The sequence below is a fragment of the Manis javanica genome, chromosome 5 (assembly GCF_040802235.1).
Source record: "Manis javanica isolate MJ-LG chromosome 5, MJ_LKY, whole genome shotgun sequence".
Lineage (NCBI taxonomy): Eukaryota > Metazoa > Chordata > Mammalia > Pholidota > Manidae > Manis > Manis javanica.
The window spans coordinates 14896044-14916165 of NC_133160.1; the positions used below are offsets into that span (position 1 = coordinate 14896044).

Below are 20122 nucleotides of genomic sequence, written 5' to 3' on the forward strand. Positions count from 1 at the left end.
GCCCGTAAAGAGCTCCGCCGCGGCCGGCGCGCGCAGAGGCACTTTTCTATCTCCCGCCAAGCGCGTCGGCGCCGCCCGGGCCTGGCGCGCGGGCTCGGGGGCGGGCCCTGCGGGCGGCTGGGGGCGGGGCCGAGGGCGGGGCGGGCCTGCGGGCGGGGACCGCCCGAGAGCCTGCAGCCGGAGGGCAGGGAGCGCCGGAGATGGAGGGGTGTCCCGCGAGACGCGGCTCGGAACGGGCCACCGGTGACTGGGGCCCGGCCCAGCCAAGGGTGGATTCGGAGCGGCCCAGGAGTAGCCCGTAGGGCGTAGACTGAGGAAAGAACGTGAGGCGCAAGTGTGGGAGAGTCAGGCCAGGGAAACCCCCGCGCCTTCCTAGCTGCCGCACCCTAAAGCGGCCCCCTCACCCTTACTTAGACCAGACCTGCGACTTGGAACCGTCTCGTTGTTTCTTTTCAGCCTCAAACTCAATGATTTGAGTGAGCTTCCGAAAATGTAAACCTAAACTTAGCTCTTCAGAATTTAAAATTTATCACCTCTCCCTCAGGGTAAGGTACTCGATAATGAGATTCACAGATTCTGCCAGATCACCACCCTGCCCTTAGCCCAAGGAAACTTCCTAGCCTCCTGGCTTGGGCCACGAACACTCCCTGCCCCTCCCACCTGACTAATCCTACTTATCTTTGGGATTCACTGCGCACTGTTGGCTCGGTGACTTGGGTGTTTCTCCCTTTGAAATACTGGCATGCTGAGGTCCACGTGACTCCTCGAGTCACTGCAGTTTCCCCAGGGACTACAATTCCACTGTTAAATTCACTTCACCATTTGTTTATAAAGAAACTCCTAGAGGCTTAGCAAGGATTTTAGGGTTTAAGTTGGCATTTACGTAGTACCTCCCAGGTGTCACGCCACACTGGGCTCCCTGGGGAGAGTGCTGAGACAAAAGTAACTTTGCGAGGAGAGCCTGGGAAGACCTGGCTGGACCCCAGTGTCTTAGTTCCTGCTTATGCCTCAGATCCCTTTTCCAGAAACTGCTGGCCACCTGGGAAGAGTCCACCCAGTTGCTGCAAACTTCATTTACTACATCAGAAGGAACACTGACATCATAAGTACTAGAAACTTCCACAACAATTAGTTCAGGGGTTCCACCACCTACTTCCCTCATAGTTATTCACACAGACATCCTTAATCACTAGAACATATTTATTGTACAGTCTCTGGACTTCTTGGGGTTCAATTCCCAGCTTCATCATTTACTAGTTGTATGATCTTAGGCAAATCACTTAACTGTTCTGTGCCTCACTTTTCTCATCTGTAAAAATGAGCTTTGTCAGGAGCCATGGACATACAATGGGGAAATGACAGCCTCTTAAACAGCTGGTGTTGGCAAAACTGGACAGCCACATGTAAGAGAATGAAACTGGATCACTGTCTAACCCCATACACAAAAGTAAATTCAAAGTGAATCAAAGACCTGAATGTAAATAATGAAACCATAAAACTCTTAGAAAAAAACATAGGCAAAAATCTCTTGGGACATAAACGTGAGCAACTTCTTCATTAACATATCTCCCCAGGCAAGGGAAACAAAAGCAAAAATGAACAAGTGGGATTATATCAAGCTGAAAAGCTTCTGTACAGCAAGGGACACCATCAATAGGACAAAAAGGTATCCTATGTTTATCACAGCACTATTTACAATAGCCAAGAAAGGGAAGCAACCTAAGTGTCCATCAGTAGATGAATGGATAAAGAAGATATGGTACATATACACAATGGAATATTATTCAGCCATAAGAAGAAAACAAATCTTACCATTTGCAACAACATGGAGGGAGCGAGAGGGTATTATGGTCAGTGAAATAAGCTAGACGGAGAAAGACAAGTACCAAATGATTTCACTCATATGTGGAATATAAGAACAAAGGAAAAACTGAAGGAACAAAACAGCAGCAGAATCACAGAACCCAAGAAAGGACTAAGTTACCAAAGGGAAAGGGACTGGGGAGGATGTGTGGGAAGGGAGGGATAAATGGGGGGAAGAAGAAAGGGGGCCTTAGGATTAGCATGTATAATGTGGGGGGGGCGGGCATGGGGAGGGCTGTGCAACAGAGAAGACAAGTAGTGATTTTACAGCATCTTACTACACTGATGGACAGTGAGTAATGGGGTATGTGGGAGGGACTTGGTGAAGGGGGGATTCTAGTAAACATAATGTTCCTCATGTAATTGTAGATTAATGATACCAAGATAAAAAATTTTGTAAATTAAAAAAAAGCTTTATCAAAAATATAGGTGGCTTTTACTATATGCCAGCCACTGCTCTGTATGCTTCATAAATTTTAATACATTTAATCCTCCTAACAACCCTAGGAGATAGTATTAGGGGATTACTGAGGGAATTACTGGGGAAACTGATACACAAGCTTCCCCTGGGTCACACGGCTAATAAATGGCAAACACAGATTCAAACCTGGGCTGTCCAGTTTTAGGGTCTGTATTCTTAATCACTACACTGGTACCTACGTTTTGGGGTGATTGTAGGATTAAATAAATTAATATGTATAAACCACTGAGAACAATCCTTATAAGTACATTATTTATATGTATTATTGTTATGATTCTTCAGCTGTCCTCATGCTTCTCTGAGTTCCAGGAAGCTACTCTGCACCAGGCACACACTCACACATAGATTATTAATCCCATTTCAGGAAAGAGACAGAACCTGGCAGCTTGAGCAAGGTGTTAAGGCAGGAAAATTGAAACGAGCGGGTGGAAAGAGAACAAGGTCAGTATAGCCCCCTATAAAGGACTCAGTTAACCAGTTAAAACTAGAAAGCCAGAAAAGACTCAGAAAGTTAATCAATTAAAGCTCAAAAGGTCAAGGGCAACTTGGCCTTGAATGTTTGAATGTTCCCCAGATGAAAAGTATTTGAGCATGGCCCTTGTCTTCATTGTGTCAATTAGGTCATTGTAAAATTTACTCTAGCCTGCTAAAAGGCTCACCTTTAAACAGCTTAATAAAGACAGGGGGATCCCACCTTAAAGCCAAAATTGCATTTTGGAAAAAAAAAAAAAACAGGAAGTTCAAGAAGAAAAATTCTTAACATACTCTTTAGCAAACAAATTAACTCTGCCCACCTTGGGGAAGGCAGACAGTCTTGATTGATATACTCCCAAACCAGGAAGCTGCTATTCTGGGAGGGGACCAGAGCAGTTGATTTCTTGTGTTAAGGTAATACCTAGAGGACTGATAAGAAACTTAATGTCTCATCAAAGATACTTGAAGCCACTTAACAAGTCCACACCCCTAGCCCTTTGTCATATACCTGAAAAATCCTAGGGGGATCCCCCAACCTTTCAGTGTGCTCCTCTCTCTGAGGTCACCCACACTTTCTAAGTGTGTAACCTTTTAATCTTAAACTCTTTCTCTTCAACCTTTCTGGGTGCTCCTCTCTCTCTGAGGTCACCTGCACTATCTCTCTAAGTAACTTTCAATAAAACTTTCACTCAGCTTCACTACTGTGTCTCTGCCCTTCAATTATTTGTTGCAGCAGGGACAAGAACTGAGGAAAATACACAGCGCCTCTCCCCCAACGAAGGTACCTGCCCAAGGCAAGAAATGGAGCACCTGGAAAGTCCTCCTGGAACCTGGAACTGGAGCCAGTTGACCAATACACTAGAGCCTAAAAAGTCTAGAGTCAGTGTTGTGAGTCATGGAACAAGGAGATCATGAAGACAAGTGGAACCTGGTAATCTCCATGAGTTTGTCTTCTGCAGCTGTCATCATACCCCTGGAAAGAGGACTAAATGTCTTGGGAGTAGCCCCACTTAGGAGTGGTCCCTGGGCCCAGAACTGACAACCTACAGACTGCACTCTACAGGCAAACTTCCTGGACATGCCCTCCAGACAGGAAAGCTCCAGTCATTGGGTCATTCCACAGTCTGCCCCAGTCCAGGCTTGACACCCAGACTTTAGGAAGACAGATTCAAATCTACTTATTCAATGCTCAGGGTCCAGCTCCAGGGTGATTCCTACCAACTAAATGATCAATAGTGAGACAGGGACTGTGGGTGTAGTCAGAGTAGGGTGAGGACCTCAGGAAAAAGCAAGGCAAGATATTTGCAGTCAGAGCAATGTAACTGCATGCAAGGAAACCCCCTACTAAAACTCCATGTAAACATTCAGCCCTAGAGTCATTCTTCAGTGAGATCAGTTAATACTCCCAGATAAAAAAGAGTAGCACATGTTTTTATTATGCTAATAATTTATAATCATGTGTGGGATTCACTTTAGCATGGTAAAAGGCCCAAGCCTATGGGCTGTCTTCCCTCCTTCAGATCTGATGAGGTGATTTTGCAAACTGGGCAGCAATTTAGCATGCAGGCCCAGCCATAACACAGCAAAAGGCAAGAATTCCACCTTAAACATCAGATAGCATTTTAATACCCAAGAAGTTAAGATGTTAGAAATTCTTCACTTACTCTTTAGCAAACAATACCTCAGCCCACCATAGGGGCTGGGCAGGTGGCCTTGTTTCATATGCTCCCAGACCAAGATGCTGGTATCCAGGGAGAAATCATCAGAGTAGGAAGTTGCTTGCGTTGATTTTAAATATTTAGGGACCACTTAATAAGTCCACATCCCTAAGTTCTTTTCATGTTCTCAAAAATCCTCAACTCTTATAAAACCCCTAGACTACGTACCACTACAGACTGTCTTGCCCCTCCTGGCGTGATCCAGAAGGTCTGTCCTTTCACTTTGTCTCTAAATAAAAGCCTGTACCTTGCTCTCCTACCTTGAGTGTTTGTGAAGCTCATTCTTTGGCTTCGTGAACAAGAACCCTAGCATCAATAGGATCACATGGCCTTTCTGCCTGGTGTCTTTCCCTCTACCTGCTGAGCACCTTCCTTAATATCCCTTCTCTTCCTACCATTCTTCCTCCACCCACAATTTTATTGCTCTCTCAAGAGCAGACAGTCCCACTTTCACACTTTTAGCTTCAAATCTTTACTATGTTTGGCTCCTAGCAGGTACTCACAGAATGGGTTTTACACATTTTTTTAATTCAATTAATGAACTGTTATAAAGTTTACATTTGGGATGCAGAGTTAAGAAGGCACAGACCAGAACTGAGAGGACTTGGAATGCTAGTTTGAATTGTATCTTGTAAGATAGGGGACATCAAAAGAGATTTTGAAACAAAGGAATGTTTTTCAGATACATTCTGCCCAAGGGCATCAGTGTAGAGGACCGAGTCATAGCAGCAGGTAAGTGGCCATAGGTATGAGAGGCCAAAGGCCCAGGACTGGATATGGGACCCGTTCTACAGTAGGGTAGATCCCAACACAGGAAAGCAGTTCAATTACCCAATTCAAGGAATCAAATGTCTACAGAGAAATTTACACCCACTTCTCAAAAGATTTAGAATTTATAAATAACTGTGTAAAGCACCTATCTTTGAGTTCCAGGAAAGGACCAGCAACATATTCAGGTTAGAAAATGGCAATAGCTGGATTTTACTGGGGAAGTCACCATATGCCAGGTACCAGACTAAGACCTTTACATTCACTTTGCCTGTAATCCTCATTACCTTGTGAGGCAGGTACTGATAAAGTCCCCATTTTAAAGATAAGAAAAACTAGGCACAAAGATGTTAAGCTGCTGTAGCAGCTGGTAGCTTGAAGCAAAGCACCCATAATATGCCATGTAAATTTGAAGAGTACAGTTTGTGAAAATATGCCAATAATGATTAGGGTTGGGCTGCAACCTGGGGCAGTCAGTCATCATGAGACAATCCAACCGCCCCTACACTCAAGGCTCATCGGCTAATAGGACAGACAACAAGTAAACAGAAAATTAGATAGAGAAGGGTGAAGATAAACTGCAGGGGCTGTGATTGAAGGCTCTTCAGAGCTGGCTGATTTAGGAAATTACAAGGTGGCCAATGTGGAGAATGGTTTTTCAGGCAGAGGGAACATCCAGGGTCTGTCAGGGAGAAGTATTAGGGAGTACTTGGGGATTAGTCAGAGTTGAAGCCATTCCTGACCCTTCTCTCACATCACTTATCTGATCCATCTACAAATCCTACTGGCTCTACCCTCAGACCTCAGGGTATATCTACTGCCAAAAGTGATGCCGGGGTTCTTGTTGATGAAGCCAAAGAATGAGCTTCACAAACACTCAAGGTAGGAGAGCAAGGTACAGGCTTTTATTTAGAGATAAAGTGAAAGGACAGAGCTGCTGGGTCACGCCAGGAGGGGACAAGAGTCCGTAGTGGTGAGTTGTCTAGGGGTTTTATAGGCAGTTGAGGATTTGGGGGAACGTGAAAAAAAAGGCTTAGGGGTATGGACTTGTTAAGTGGTCCCTGAATATTTAGAATTAAGTTAACACAAGCAACTTCCTGCTCTGATGATTTCTCCCTGAGATACCAGCATCTTGATATGGGAGCATATCAAAGGTGGCTGCCTACCGAGCCCCCAAGGTGGGCTGAGGAATTGTTTGCTAAAGAGTAAGTTGAGAATTTCTAACTTCTTGGGTATTAAAATGCTATCTTATCTTTAAAGTGGAATCCTTCTTGCCTTTTTACTATGTTGTTTATGCCTGGGCTTACCTGCTAAATTAGTTGCTCAGTTTGCAAAATCACCTCATCAGATCTGAACAAGGAAAGACAGCACACAGGCCTGGGCCTTTTAACATGCTAAAATGACTCTTACACATGATTATAAGTGATTAGCATAATAAAAACGTGCTCCTCTTCTTTATCTGGGGAATATTAACTGATCTCACTTAAGAATGACTCTATAGCTTTATGTTTAACACAGTTTGGGTAGGTAAGGGGTTTCCGTGCATGCAGCTACATTGCTCTGACTGCAACTATCCTGCCTTGCTTTTTCCTGAGGCCCTCACTGTACTGACTACACCCACGGTCCCTGTCTCAACCAGGATCCTGGGCTGCTTTAGGCACACATGTCCAGTCCACACCCGACCTCTACTCTGGGCCTTCTGGGGCGCCAGCTTTCTTAAACACTTCTTTTTTTGTAACGTGGCCACCTGCAATTCAGCAATCAAGCATGGAAGGGTTAGGAGTTTAGGCACAAAGGCAAGAAGAGAACTGCCAGTGAACACCAAGGCCTTAGTAATGGCGGGTAGAATTCACCAGAGCCCAGCCGGCTTCAGGCGGCCCCTGGCGGTATCATCGCCCCTCTGTGAATAGAGTGCTTATATCAGGCCTTGGAGTCAAGCCTAGCACCCTGTCGCCACCGCAGAGGACAGAGGCGAGTAATGTGACCTGCTTGGGGGCGCCCGTGAAGCAAACCGAGGCGGAAGTCTCCAGGCCGTCTGACCACCACACACTTCCAGGGCCGGTCTCCCGCCGAGCCAGCCGCGAAAGGCATCGCGGGAGTCGCACCGTATGACGTCACTACGGGCCGCCCGCGCTCTGATAGGCTTGGAGTCCCGCTGCTGCGCACGGTGTCTCTCACATCCTTGTCCAGCGCCCTGTCGCCGCCCCACTCACCTGGCAGCCCCGCGCCCCCGGCGTTCTGTCGCTAGGACGCCTCCCTGAGGCCCGCACTTTTGGGTCGTGCGGAGGACTGGTGAAAGAAAGGTGCAGGGCGTGAGAGGGAGCAGGGCTGGTTCAGCTCTGGCCTCCAACATTATGGCGGTGTTGGGAGATGAGTTAAGTAGCTGCCCAGGCTCAGTGCCTGGTTGACCGTCTTTTGCCCCAGCTTTCATTGAAACCCTCGGTCAGCCCCGGACAAGCTTCTAAAACTGCAAAAACTGCAGACTTCCCTCATGAAATTTCTCACGGTTGGGGAGGAAGAATTTTCCTCTACCTATTGAGGTTCTTCTAGCTGGTATAAGAATGAGGTTGACATGAGACAGATTAACAGAAAACTAAGTACCGGGAATCCACAGACATGAGATTCCAAAGAGAAAGTGAGGTATATAGGTCATCCTGAACTAAGAAGGGCTGGGGTGGGGGAACCTAAAGGAGGCAATTCACAGGAATATGAAAGAGTAAATGTTTGGTAAACAAATGTTTGCTGGGCCACTCAGAAACAACGGAACATAGGAATTGTAACAGATTTTTCCACAGTCCTTCCTGTCTACCACCCCTAGGTTATATTATAATGAATCTATGGTGATAAGTTCTTTCTGGAGCAAGTCCTCAACCTAAATTCTTTTCATGCTGTTGGTGGGGGAGGTCAGAGTTTCTTCCTGAGTCTTTTGGGACTTCGTTTCAGTTCTGAAATAATCTGCATACCAAAGGGCACATCTAGGGTTGCTGGGCTCTTGGCCCCTACAGCACTATTCAACTCTTAAAAGGTTACTCTCCCAGGTTAGATTGTGAGCTGCAGGAGCACGTCCCTAGAAGGAAAAATTAGTAGGTTCATGTTAAAATTTGGTATAAGCAAGTTTATTCTTTTTAGAATATATGTTTCTGTCTTGCCAAGGCAGCAGAAGAAATTGGTGCTATTGGTTGCAGAAAGGGGAGCTGAATGGGCTGAAGAGGGTGAAAATTCTTAACACCCTTCATTGCTGTGCTCAGGTATTATTACCTAATTAAATTTCATTAAAGCATATGTAGCATGCTAGGACCTTTTAGGGGACAGAGTTTGTAAACCTCTTATATTTGGTTTTATAAATAGGAAGTGATTTAGCAAAAGCCACACAGATCTGTAAGATTCCACAAATTTCGCTCTTGGGGAGATGTTTTGTCATGATACACATATTCCCTTTCTGATGTAATCTCATTTTGATACTAAAGTTTCTCTGATTAGACGTGTCTGTGTTAGGCAGGAAAATAGATATGAGCAGGGTGGAAAGAGAATATGGTAAGTAAAGCCCCCTAGAAAGGACTCAGTTATCCAGTTAAAACGAAAGCCAGAAAAGTTTCAGAGTTAATCAGTTAAAGCTCAAAAGGTCAGGAGCAACTTGGCCTTGAATGTTTGAATATTCCCCAGATGAAAAGTATTTGAGCAGGGCCCTTGTCTCCATTGTGTCAACTAGATCATGTCATTGTAAGATTTACTCTAGCTTGCTAAAAGGCTCACCAATAAACAGCATAATAAAGACAGGAAGACCTCACCTTAAAGTCAGAATTGCATTTTTTAAAAATCCAGGAAGTTAAGAAGTAAGATTCTTAACATACCATTTAGCAAATGAATACCTTGGTCCACCCTGCCGGGCAGGCCAAATGGTCTTAATTGATATGCCCCCAGACCAAACAGCTGCTATTCTGGGAAGAAATCAGCAGTAAATTTATCTTAATTTTGCAAAATTACCTGAAAAACTAATCAAAAGAAAGATGTAATGACTCATCAAGGATGAACCTTCCGGACCACTTAACAAGTCCACACCCCTAGCCCTTTGAAAATCTTCAACTGCCTATGAAACCCCTGACCCTAAAACCTTAGGGGCGCCTCTTCTCTGAGTAGCTTGCACTCCCCCTTCTCTGAGTGTGCATGCACCTTTTTGCTTTAAAACTCTCACTCAACAACGTTTTGTCTCTGTGCTTTTCCAGTGGTGTCTTTATTACTTTGCTTTTTCTTGGCGGGACAGGCCTGCGCCTTCCGAAGCACATTCTCGAGCTCGGAGTGTGGTGGGAGAGGCTGCAGGTTAGCGGGAAGCCTGAGTGCTCCTCCACCACTAGGTTTCCCTAGGCCTCTGTGTCCCCTTTGGAAAGTGAAGTTGGATTAGATTCAGATCCAAAAAAGTTCATTCTGAAAATGTGTAGGTATGTGTAACAAGTTACTCCAAATTAGTGGCTTAAAACTGCTGCTGTGTAGATTCTGTGGTTCAAGAATTGAAAGGTCACAGGGACAGCTCAGCTTTGCTCCTTAATGACTGGGGCCTCAGCTAGGACAACTCAAAGGCTAGGGGTGACTTAATGCTGGGGACAGGAATCATTTTGAGGTGTTAGGCAGGAAAATAGGTATGAGCGGGGTGGAAAGAGAAAAAGGCCAGAAAGTCCACTAAAAAGACCCAAAATTAATCAATTAAAGCTCAAAAAGCCAGGAACAACTTGGCCTGTCATGTTTGAACATTCCCCAGATAAAGGAGGGTACATCAGCATAGCCCATGTCTTTATTATATTAATCATGCAGGCCCAGTTTATTTTGTTACCTTTACCTATATGCTGTTTTTTTTCTCCTTCTTTTCCTCATTAAGTAGTTTGTAACCTAGGCAACTAAATTAGCATGCAGGCCCAGCCTTAAACAACACAGTGAAAGGCAGGAAGGATTCCAACTTAAAGATGGTAAGATTCTTAACTTACTCCTTAGCAAAGACAATAACAGCCCACCTTGGGGGCTGGGCAGGCAGGCCGTTTGATATGCTCCCAGACCAAGATGCTGGTATCTCAGGGAGAAATCAGAGCAGGAAGTTCCTTGTGTTAATTCTAAGTATTCAAAGACCACTTAATAAGTCCGCACTCCCAGTCCTTAGTCACATTCCTAAAGAATCCTTAAAAGGGGGAATCCCCAACCTTTTGGGGCACTCCTCTCTCTGAGGTTGCCCGCACTTTCTAAGTGCATAACCTTTTAACTTGTAAACTCTTTTCAACCTTTCAGGGGGCTCTCCTGTCTCTGAGGTCACCCACACTTTCTAAGTAGGTAACCTTTTAAACTTTCTCTCTCCAACCTTTCAGGGCACCTCTCCTTGCTGAGGTTGCCTGCTGCGCTTCTTTTCTAAGTAACTTTAAATAAAACTTTTACTCTGCTTCACTACTGTGTCTCTGCCCTTCAAATCTCTGTTGTGGCGGGGATAAGAACCGAGGAAAATACACAACGCTCCCCCAACACAGGCATCTTCACTCACATGTTTAGCAAGTGATGCAGGTACAGGCTGTTGGCCAGAATACCTACACATGGCCTATCCATGTAGTCTGGCCAAGTGGCCTGGGAGGGAGGGAACGTAGACTTCACCTAAGGCAGGAGGAGCGTCAAGCCCAGTGTGAGCAGAGCAGATGGGTTGGGAGATAATTATTGAGTACACTTTTGGAATGTGTTCCAAGAACCTTGCCCCATTGCTCTCTGGCTGCCTCTCTCAGCTGGCTCTGGGGTTCTGTCCTCTGAGTCTCCCTTCCCCAACACTGCTCTGGCTTGGCTACTCTGAATAAGCCATGCTCTAGCACTTGAGTGTGTGGAACAATGGAAGCCTGTGAGAAGTTATGAGTAAATCATTTGAAATTCAGCATGTGACTGGAATCATTCTTCCCAATGTTTTAAATTGTCGAAAATATTAATTCCTTGACAGGCTATTCTCATGGCTTCAACTATAAACTCTCTGTGAATAACTAATCTTGAGACTGGGTATCTTTTCTAAGCCTCTAAATTAGGATTTCCAGCTGTTGTTGATTTACACTTGTGTGAATTCCTATAATCTCAGTGGGATGCTTAGGCTCCAAAACAGCTCACTCTTCAGCATCCCCATTTTCCAGTAACTCCACCACTTCCTCAGGCAATCAGGTTCAAAATCTTGCCAATGTGACCTTTAAGCCCCAGATCAAATCTAATTCAAAAATCACCTTTCCTACAGCAGCACCTTCGAGCACATCCTCATTACTTCCTCGTGGGGTTCATTCATACTCTCCTAAAAGGCCTTCCTTCTATAGTCCCATCTTTACGGAACCCACTAGTTAAGTTATTTCCAGTGCACTGCATCCCTTACATGCTGGCAGTGGCTCTGCAGTCTTCTTTCTGGCTTTCAGGGTTCCCCAGATACCCAGTACACTGCTGTGTATTTCCACACCAGCTGCCCATTCAAACAGGCAGTCTCTCCCACTGTCCTTGGGATAGTCGTATTTTGCCTTGCATTATAACCTGAAATGATGACAGGATTGAATGCTTCAGGAGCTCAGAGGATGGGGACAAATAGCCTTCAACTAGTTGTGTTGTGTGGGTAGCTGGGAAACAAAGGGGTGAGTGATCTACATAAGGAAGGTATTTTATCTGCTATTTACCTTTTTCATGAGGTACAGTGGGGCAAACAGACTGTATGGGTTCTTCATATTCTTTCGAACTAGTCCATTCATAAACTTAAGAATTACTTATGTCTTTGATAAAAGAGACTCAAATCCAGAACTGGAGTTGAAAGAAAAGACTTCAATGAAAGACTGTTTCATAAATTCTAAAAGTACAAATTCAGTCAGATTTAATTTACAAAATGGAACGTATCTTACATAAGTACCTTGTAAGATAGAAACGTTACACCTATCTGTGCACTACTCAGGATGCACAGACCTATGGTTCATCAAGGAGTCCATAGACAATTTTGCTAAGGAGTTGAGGAACAATTCAAAAATAGTTTCTTTGAGAATTAGGAGGCAGAAAATGCTTCAAGAGGTATGGTCCTCAAGACTTGCTCTGAAATGCTGTTTCACTTGTATCAATATCATGTTCCTGGGTGAAGGAAAAAGACAGAATTTTAGTACTGTGGTACAAAGCCTGAAATGTGAACCCTTTGGTGTTTTAACTTGGATTAGAGATTTCGAAGTATCATTAATTGGAACACACAGGTAATCTCTGGCTTTAAGGCTGAATCCAGCCCAAGGATCAAATATTCACTATTAAGACTTTGGACCTCTGCCCACCACCACCCGTATTGTGTGGGAAGCAAAGTCAGTGGAAGGCACTGATACAAACAATACACCAGACTTCCTACCTTGGCCTTGGGGGCCTGTCCCTGCTTTGCCACCGGGGTAAAGACTGTTAGGAATCTACCCAAACCCCCATCCCACCTTTCAGTGCTCAGCAGCTCTGTCATACCTTGCCTCCGGGTTCCTTATCTCAGAGCGCTGTAATTGTTCATATATTCCTGTCTCCCCCACTGCATGTGGCTCAGAGAGACAGCAAGCATGCATTCATCCTGTTCACAGCTGTAACCAGGACACCTAGCACCATTCTTGGCACATACGAGGCATAGAGTGGGAGTATCCAGCACAGCCACAGCCCCCTGCCAGTAGACGCTCAAGCCCTAACTTGTCTTTCCACTTAGCATCTAAAACCTGAAGTGTGTATATAAAATAAATATTATATATATAGTAAGGAAAAATGGACTCTCTTTATACTCTTTTATAGCCCTTCCCCCCACATCACTTACCGTATCAGGAAGTCTTTCCAAGTCCTTGAACATTCTTCTAAACATTTTTAATCTTATGGATGCACCCTAGGTACTTAACCAGTTCCCTACAGATCAAAATTTTTCTTCTTTTGGAACAGTGGTGCACTGAGCACCCTGGTTGAAAATCTGTACACATTCAGGTTTATATTACTGAGACAAATTCTTAGGATTAGCATTGCTGTGTCAGAAGTATACACATTTTTAAGGCTTTTCAATGATACTATAAAAAACATCTCCAGAAAAGTAGGACCCAATTTAATCTCCCATCAGTAGTGTATGAATGCCCATTTACCAACAGTGATGGGCATTTAATTTTAGAAATTCTCTCAAGGGATAGCGAGAATGAAGGCCAGCCATAATTTCCAAGTTCTGGGTCTTGAGTCCAGAGAAAGACGATTTCTAACATAAAGTGCTGACCTCATGTCCTGCTGGCCCTGTCTTTTGCTCAGTTCTGACACACTGGCATCACTGCTGTTGCTCAGACATGCCAGGCAAAGTCCAGCCTTAGGGACTCTGCACAGGTCTTTCCTCTGCTTGAGACACTCATTCCTCAGCTATCTGCGTGGCTAAGTCCCTCAACACCTTCAGTCTGCTCCAGTATCAGCTTTGTAGTGAGGCATACCCTGACCACCCTATTTAATCTGGCCACAGTAAACACACTTGACCCCTCCTACACTGCTCTACTTCGTCTATACCATAGCACTTACCACTCCTAGCACACTGTGTGGTTTACTTACATATTATGTGCACTGTGTACTACCTCTTCCAGCCAGAATGTAAGTTCCCTAAGTGCAGGGATTGTTGTCTGTTCTGTTCACCTACTAGATACTTCATAAATACTTGAAGAATGAATGAATGGCATAGAACTCGAGAAGTCCAGTGGTGGGTGACAGCACCACTCGAAGGGCTCCCACTTGGGTGGGTCTTCCAGTCTCTGTACCTGGTTCAATTTCTTGAACTCCACCACTTGGAAGAAGATGTGTTCAAGGATATGTTTAGCATCTTGTTGGTCCTTTGGTAGTTTACTGGTTACTCCAAGAATGTCACCACACTTCCTGACATAGAATTCCAGGTCTTCTTCAGTACCTAAGCACAGTGGGGTAGTTAGCTTAACCCTTGACGTCTGCCCTTCCCCAAGTACAGACTCAACTGAGTTTAGTTAACCTCTGGCAAGTGCCTACATCTCTCAAGATCACACACCTCTTCCTGAGGTAATGTGGCCACAGGACTTAAACAGTGGCAAACTGTAGAGACCTCTGGTGTGCTGCCTTTATAAATTAGGACAAAAATGTGACACTCCTAATTGGAATAAAGCTGGACTGGTTCTGGCTCTCCTATTCCCAAAGTGAGCATTCCTACCTTACAAAGAACAGCAGCAACCAGTAGGAAATGAAATTACCATTCTTTGAATGCAGACAGGACCATTATAAGAAGGGCATATGAGTACTTAAAAAAGCATATATTCTAGCAATATCACAGAAAAGGAAATTGAAGAGGAAAAATATCACCCATAATTCCACCTACAACATATCTCCATATGGAGGATGGACAGCCTTACTGCCCTTTTTACACCATAGTGTAATTTTCCCCCCACTCTGATATGCATATTTAAAAGTTACAATAGAAATTTAGTTTATTTTTAAAATCAAATATTCAAACCATACAGCTGCAAAAATCTCTCACCCTCACTCTTTCCCCACTGATCCTGCCTAGGGTAATTACTGCCATGTATGTCTACATCTTTACAGTATGTGAAAAAAATGGGATCAAACTATAAAAGTTCTGTAAGTTCCCTTCATCATTTAATGCTGTATCCCAGATATTCCATGTCAAAGCTTATATTCCACATCTTTCTTTTAACAGATGTATAATACTCTATTTAATTTAAAAAAATGCCCCAACTTATGGACTATTAGACTATTGACAGTTTTTTGACTGTTCAGTACCTCTCTTTTTTTGTGTGTGCATTTCTATAGGGTAAATGGATGTGTGAGGTCAAACCATCTGATCCTTCTTCACAGGTCTATTACTGTATTAGACTAATCACTGTACCTTGCTAACTTTTGATTGCCCAGCACCTACCACAATGCCTGGTACAAAACAAAGATGCAGTAAAGGTGTTTTATACTGAACTGTTTTCATTTTTTCATACTCTTTTCTGGTCTTTGGACATGTACAGATATTCATGAAGTCGGGATCCCTACTGTATTGCAGTTTTCCATCTCACTTTCTTCCTTTAGGATTCTCACTTAAATTTTATCAGTGTCACTCCCTGGCCTTTATAAACCTCTTTTCTTATGACACATATTGTCTCACTGAGTGAATGTGACACAATTTACTGTCACTCTGCTGCTAGTGAACACTAAGGCTATCCAAGTTATATCTTATTCATTAAATAAATAATGTAATCATCTGCATATCTTCATTTATCTCCTTAGATGAGGTTCCCAGGGCCTCAAACTGGATGATGAATTATATACTTCTGAGCATGCATGCAGGCCCATTTGCTGTGCTAGAAGGCAGTGCATGTCAGGAGGTGTACTGGGCCAAGGCAGAAGTACCACTCACCATGAAGCTGTGTGACCTGGGGCCTCATTTTCTCACCCACACGTTAAGGTGGGCACACTTGACTAGGATCCCTTCCAATCTGAAGTCTATAGTTCTTCTGGCCCTGACTGAATCATCTCATTTTACTGCTCCTGTGACCACTGATCTAGATTTGCTAAGTGGCAGCCAGAATAAAAATTCATCCTATGATCACACTCAAGATTCAGAACCACGGACCTATGGGGATTAAAGCTGAGACCTTATCTTTTGCTTAGTACAGTGTTCTAACTCACTGACCGAACTGGCCTCAAGAGAAACAATCAACATCCTTTATGTGAAATAAACAAAAACTGTAATTTTATACTCCTGTTCATATTTTGTTCTCCCTAAACTCTAAACTTTGTCTCATGGAAAATCTCAGAAGTTCACAATTAAATGAAACTCATGAAAGAATGAACAAAAATTTAGCCAAACTTACACTTATTGGTAATCTGAGCAAGCCGTGCCTTCTCAGAAGAGAATGTCTCATCTAAGTCAAACAGCTCCAGTGGAGGAGGTGATAATTCCCTGAAACTAGGAGGGAAAACCTAAAAGGAAATAAAGTCTTTCCTGAAAGAGCATATGCAAAGCCCTAACTGACAGCGATGAAGTGTAAGGGGAATGAGGTCGGCTCCGCCTTTCCCTAGGAGGAACCACCTAAATGCCCGTTCCCCTCCTGTCCTCACCCATTAGGCCACATCAAGCTCATCGTAAATAACCAAGCAGATCCAGCTCTTAAACACCACTCAACTGACCAAGCTGAAAACCAGAGCCCATTAACTCGTAGAAGGACACAAAGTTTGGGGCTTGGTAGGCTTATTTGTATTGAATATTTGATTATACAACTTGTTTCTCATTTGATCATGACTACTTTAGGGATAAAAATGGGGAAGCAGACATAGATTAGGGTTGAAGGTGCTGAACTTGGAACCAGAATTTGCAGGCATGAATGAGTGGTGTGCTGATAAATGTTCCACTATCAGCTCTGAAAACCAAAGGTCTGAACTGCAGCATTTGTCATTTCCTGTGATATAAATACTTCCACCACGGCCAATTTTAAGCTACCAAGAAGCAGCGAACTGGTTCATAACATTACAGAGTATGGTTGGATAAGACAATTTTGAAAGTAAGCAGAGTAAAGGCTGGATTGGAATGTTGAAAAATCACTTCTATTTACCTTACTATCCCTGAGCTGTTAGAAACATGCTATGAATCTGAGTGCCTGCTGCTGGAAAGCTGTAGCACAAGGCTTTCCTCCTTCTGCCTACGAGTTCTCATAGATACCCTCCAGCCCCACAAGATGGGAAGTAGTTAAAAGTCCATGCCCCTGACATCTCAGCTGAGAACTACACCAAATGGAAGTCCCTATAGAATAGGGGTTTGGGCTCTGTACACCTTTAACACCAGAGAAATATGACTTCATGAGGAGTGCCCCACTGGCATATGGAAGGATCCACACGAGGGGCGGCTGGTGAGTTAAGGGCAAATGGGGTTCTGTGGCCAGGTTCCCCCAAGCACGCCTACTCACTGCTGGCTGAAGGGCTGGCAGGGGTGTCTCAAACTGAGGTTGGATGAGCTGGAGAGGTTCATGTTTCACATTTAGCTGTTCATGAGCCCTGTGTTAGTAAGACAAAAAAGCAGAGATCAAGATGAGACACTGACAAAGCACAGCTACCCAATCACACTGTGCTCTTCTCCATCAAATCAAGTGGTGCAGCACTTCTGCAGGAAAACACACAAAGTGAGTTGGTTTATATAATGTGACAATCATGAATCTCCTCTATTGTGTCACACAGTATGACTTTATTGAGAACTAAAAGAGAGAGTTCTTTCAAGTTGTATATCAAGGTTCTAAATTGGCTTTTTATTTTACCCAATGGACACTGAATCTTGTAACTCACTATTTCCTTATTTATTTTCGTCATCAAGAGACAAGTCAAATCTGAAGTCTGCTTCTGGCAGCTGAACAGATATGTACCACATACACTTCTGTGTGCTTGTTCACTCAACAAATTATTACTGAGTACATACTATGTTACCTAGAGTACAGTGACAGTGAAACAGAGACCAAGGCAGGCCCCTGTGACTTAACATTCTCCCAGAGGACAGACACACTCAAGGTGTCAGGTATTAATGAGCATTAAGAAAAATCAGCAGAGGGATAGAGACAGGGAAGGGGCAGGGAGTATGGCTTATCAGAGAAGCCCTGAGTAGAGAGAGGGAGGAAGTAATAGGGACACTTCAGAAGTGTCCGAAGCAGAGGAAAGGGCCAGGAGCACAGTGTTAGGTATTTTTTCAGAGCAGGGCAGCTGGAGCGGCCACAGCAGTGGGAGAGTGGTAGGAATGTGTTCACAGAGCCGACTGCTGCTCTTACCCCGGCGTTATTTTTTGCACGTGACTTCCTCTGTGCCTCCGTTCTCTCTAACATTCACTTTATCCTTATTTGTTGTACATAACTTTGTAAACTAACTGAAATCCTCTGGGAATGAGGCCAATTAAAATATACTCACTGAATTTAGACTGCACACACATTTGTGGCCTTTCAAAATTAAGCTAAACAAGCAAATGCCAATGGCTGTAGACAGAGTTCATGCCACTGCTATGTTCAAGTGATTTCAGAAAGCAGAGAGGCCTGACTGCAGAAAGGCGATTAGCTGAGCTTATTGCTGTCGCCTCGTTCACCATTCCCAGATGGGTGGGAATCTTTCCTACAGTGAACGGAACATTCCCATGGAGGCAAGAGAAATAACTCTCACCGAGCACCTACTGCATGCCACATATAGTGCCTGACCCTGTGCTACGCATTTAGATTTATTTAATCCTCAAAACAGTGGGTATAATCTCTTATGGAAGCAACAGCAAAGGTATCAAGATAATGTGCGTTCCCAAGGTCACATAGTTAAAAATCAACAAAAGCAAGGTTGGAACTCAGACCTTGCCAATCCCTGCCAACCAGAAGCCCCATGACTCAGTCTACCCAGAAGGCAGAAGGTCATTAGGGGAACAGACACTTCTCCAAAGAAGAAATTCAGATGGCCAACAGGCATATGAAAAGATGCTTCACATCACTAATCATCAGATAAATGCACACTAAAACCACAATGAGATATCACCTCACACCAGTTAGGATGGTCATGGCCACCACCCAAAAGACAAACAACAACAAATGTTGGTGAGGATGCAGAGAAAGGGGAACCCTCCTACACTGTTGGTGGGAATGTAAATTAGTTCAACCATTGTGGAAAGCAATATGGAGGTCCCTCAAAAAACTAAAAATAGAAATACCATTTGACCCAGGAATTCCATTCCTAGGAATTTACCCTAAGAATGCAGGAGCCCAGTGTGAAAAAGACATATGCACCCCTATGTTTATCGCAGCACTATTTACAATAGCCGAGAAATGGAAGCAACCTAAGTGTCCATTAGTAAGTAGATGAATGGATAAAGAAGATGTGGTACATATACACAATGGAATATTACTCAGCCATAAGAAGAAAACAAATCCTACCATTTGCAACAACATGGATGGAGCTAGAGGGTATTATGCTCAGTGAAATAAGCCAGGCTGAGAAAGACAAGTATCAAATGATTTCACTCATCTGTGGAGTATAAGAACAAAGAAAAATCTGAAAGAACAAAACAGCAGCAGAGTCACAGAACCCAAGAATGGACTAACAATTACCAAAGGGAAAGGGACTGGGGAGGATGGGTGGGAAGGGAGGGAGAAGGGCGGAGAAAAAGAAAGGGGTCTTACGATTAGCATGTGTAGTGGGGGGGGCATGGGGAGGGCTGTGCAACACAGAGAAGACAAGTAGTGATTTTACAGCATCTTACTACGATGATGGACAGTGACTGTGAAGGGGTATGTGGGGGGGGACTTGGTGAAGGGGGGAGCCTAGTAAACATAATGTTCTTCATGTAATTGTAGATTAATGATACCAAAATAAAAAAAAAAAGAATGAACTAACAGTTACTAAAGGGAAAGGGACTGGGGAGGATGTGTGGGAAGGGAGGGATAAGGGGGAAAAAAGGGCATTATGATTAGCACACATAATGTAGCTGAGGGAGGCACGGGGAGGGCAGTATAACACAGAGAAGACAAGTAGTGATTCTATAGCATCTTATTACACTAATGGGGTAAGTGGTGGGGACTTGATAATGGGGAATCTAGTAACCACAATGTTGCTCATGTAATTGTATATTAATGATACCAAAAAAAAAAAAAAAAAGGTCATTAGGGAAAGTTCAAAGCTAAAGGTCCCAGCACCTACACACAAAGAATCTTGCTGCCAAGTCTGGGCCTCCAGCACCCAGCCATGATTTTCTGTTCTTAGTCCTCAGATGGAGCTGACTGTGCTGAAGCCCTATTAATAATAAAATAAATTCCATTAAGTCTTTGTCCACTCAGCT

The 20122-nt window shown here is 43.9% G+C and overlaps 1 protein-coding gene across 3 annotated transcripts in view; it reads right to left on the bottom strand.

Annotated features, from left to right (window-relative positions):
* Positions 1-12088: 12088 nt before the first annotated feature.
* Positions 12089-20122, bottom strand: part of IFT52 (intraflagellar transport 52) — a 34236-nt gene continuing 26202 nt past the window's right edge. For 2 of the 3 annotated variants that reach the window (XM_037012763.1, XM_017663253.3), the window contains 4 exons: positions 17241-17328; positions 16152-16260; positions 14067-14212; positions 12089-12405 (listed from right to left, as the gene is read on the bottom strand). In XM_037012763.1, the coding sequence (XP_036868658.1) occupies positions 12358-12405; positions 14067-14212; positions 16152-16260; positions 17241-17328 (391 nt within the window). In that variant the 3' untranslated portion in view covers positions 12089-12357. The remainder of the gene's footprint in view (positions 12406-14066; positions 14213-16151; positions 16261-17240; positions 17329-20122) is intronic. The other variant, XR_005059835.1, reaches the window with a different exon arrangement.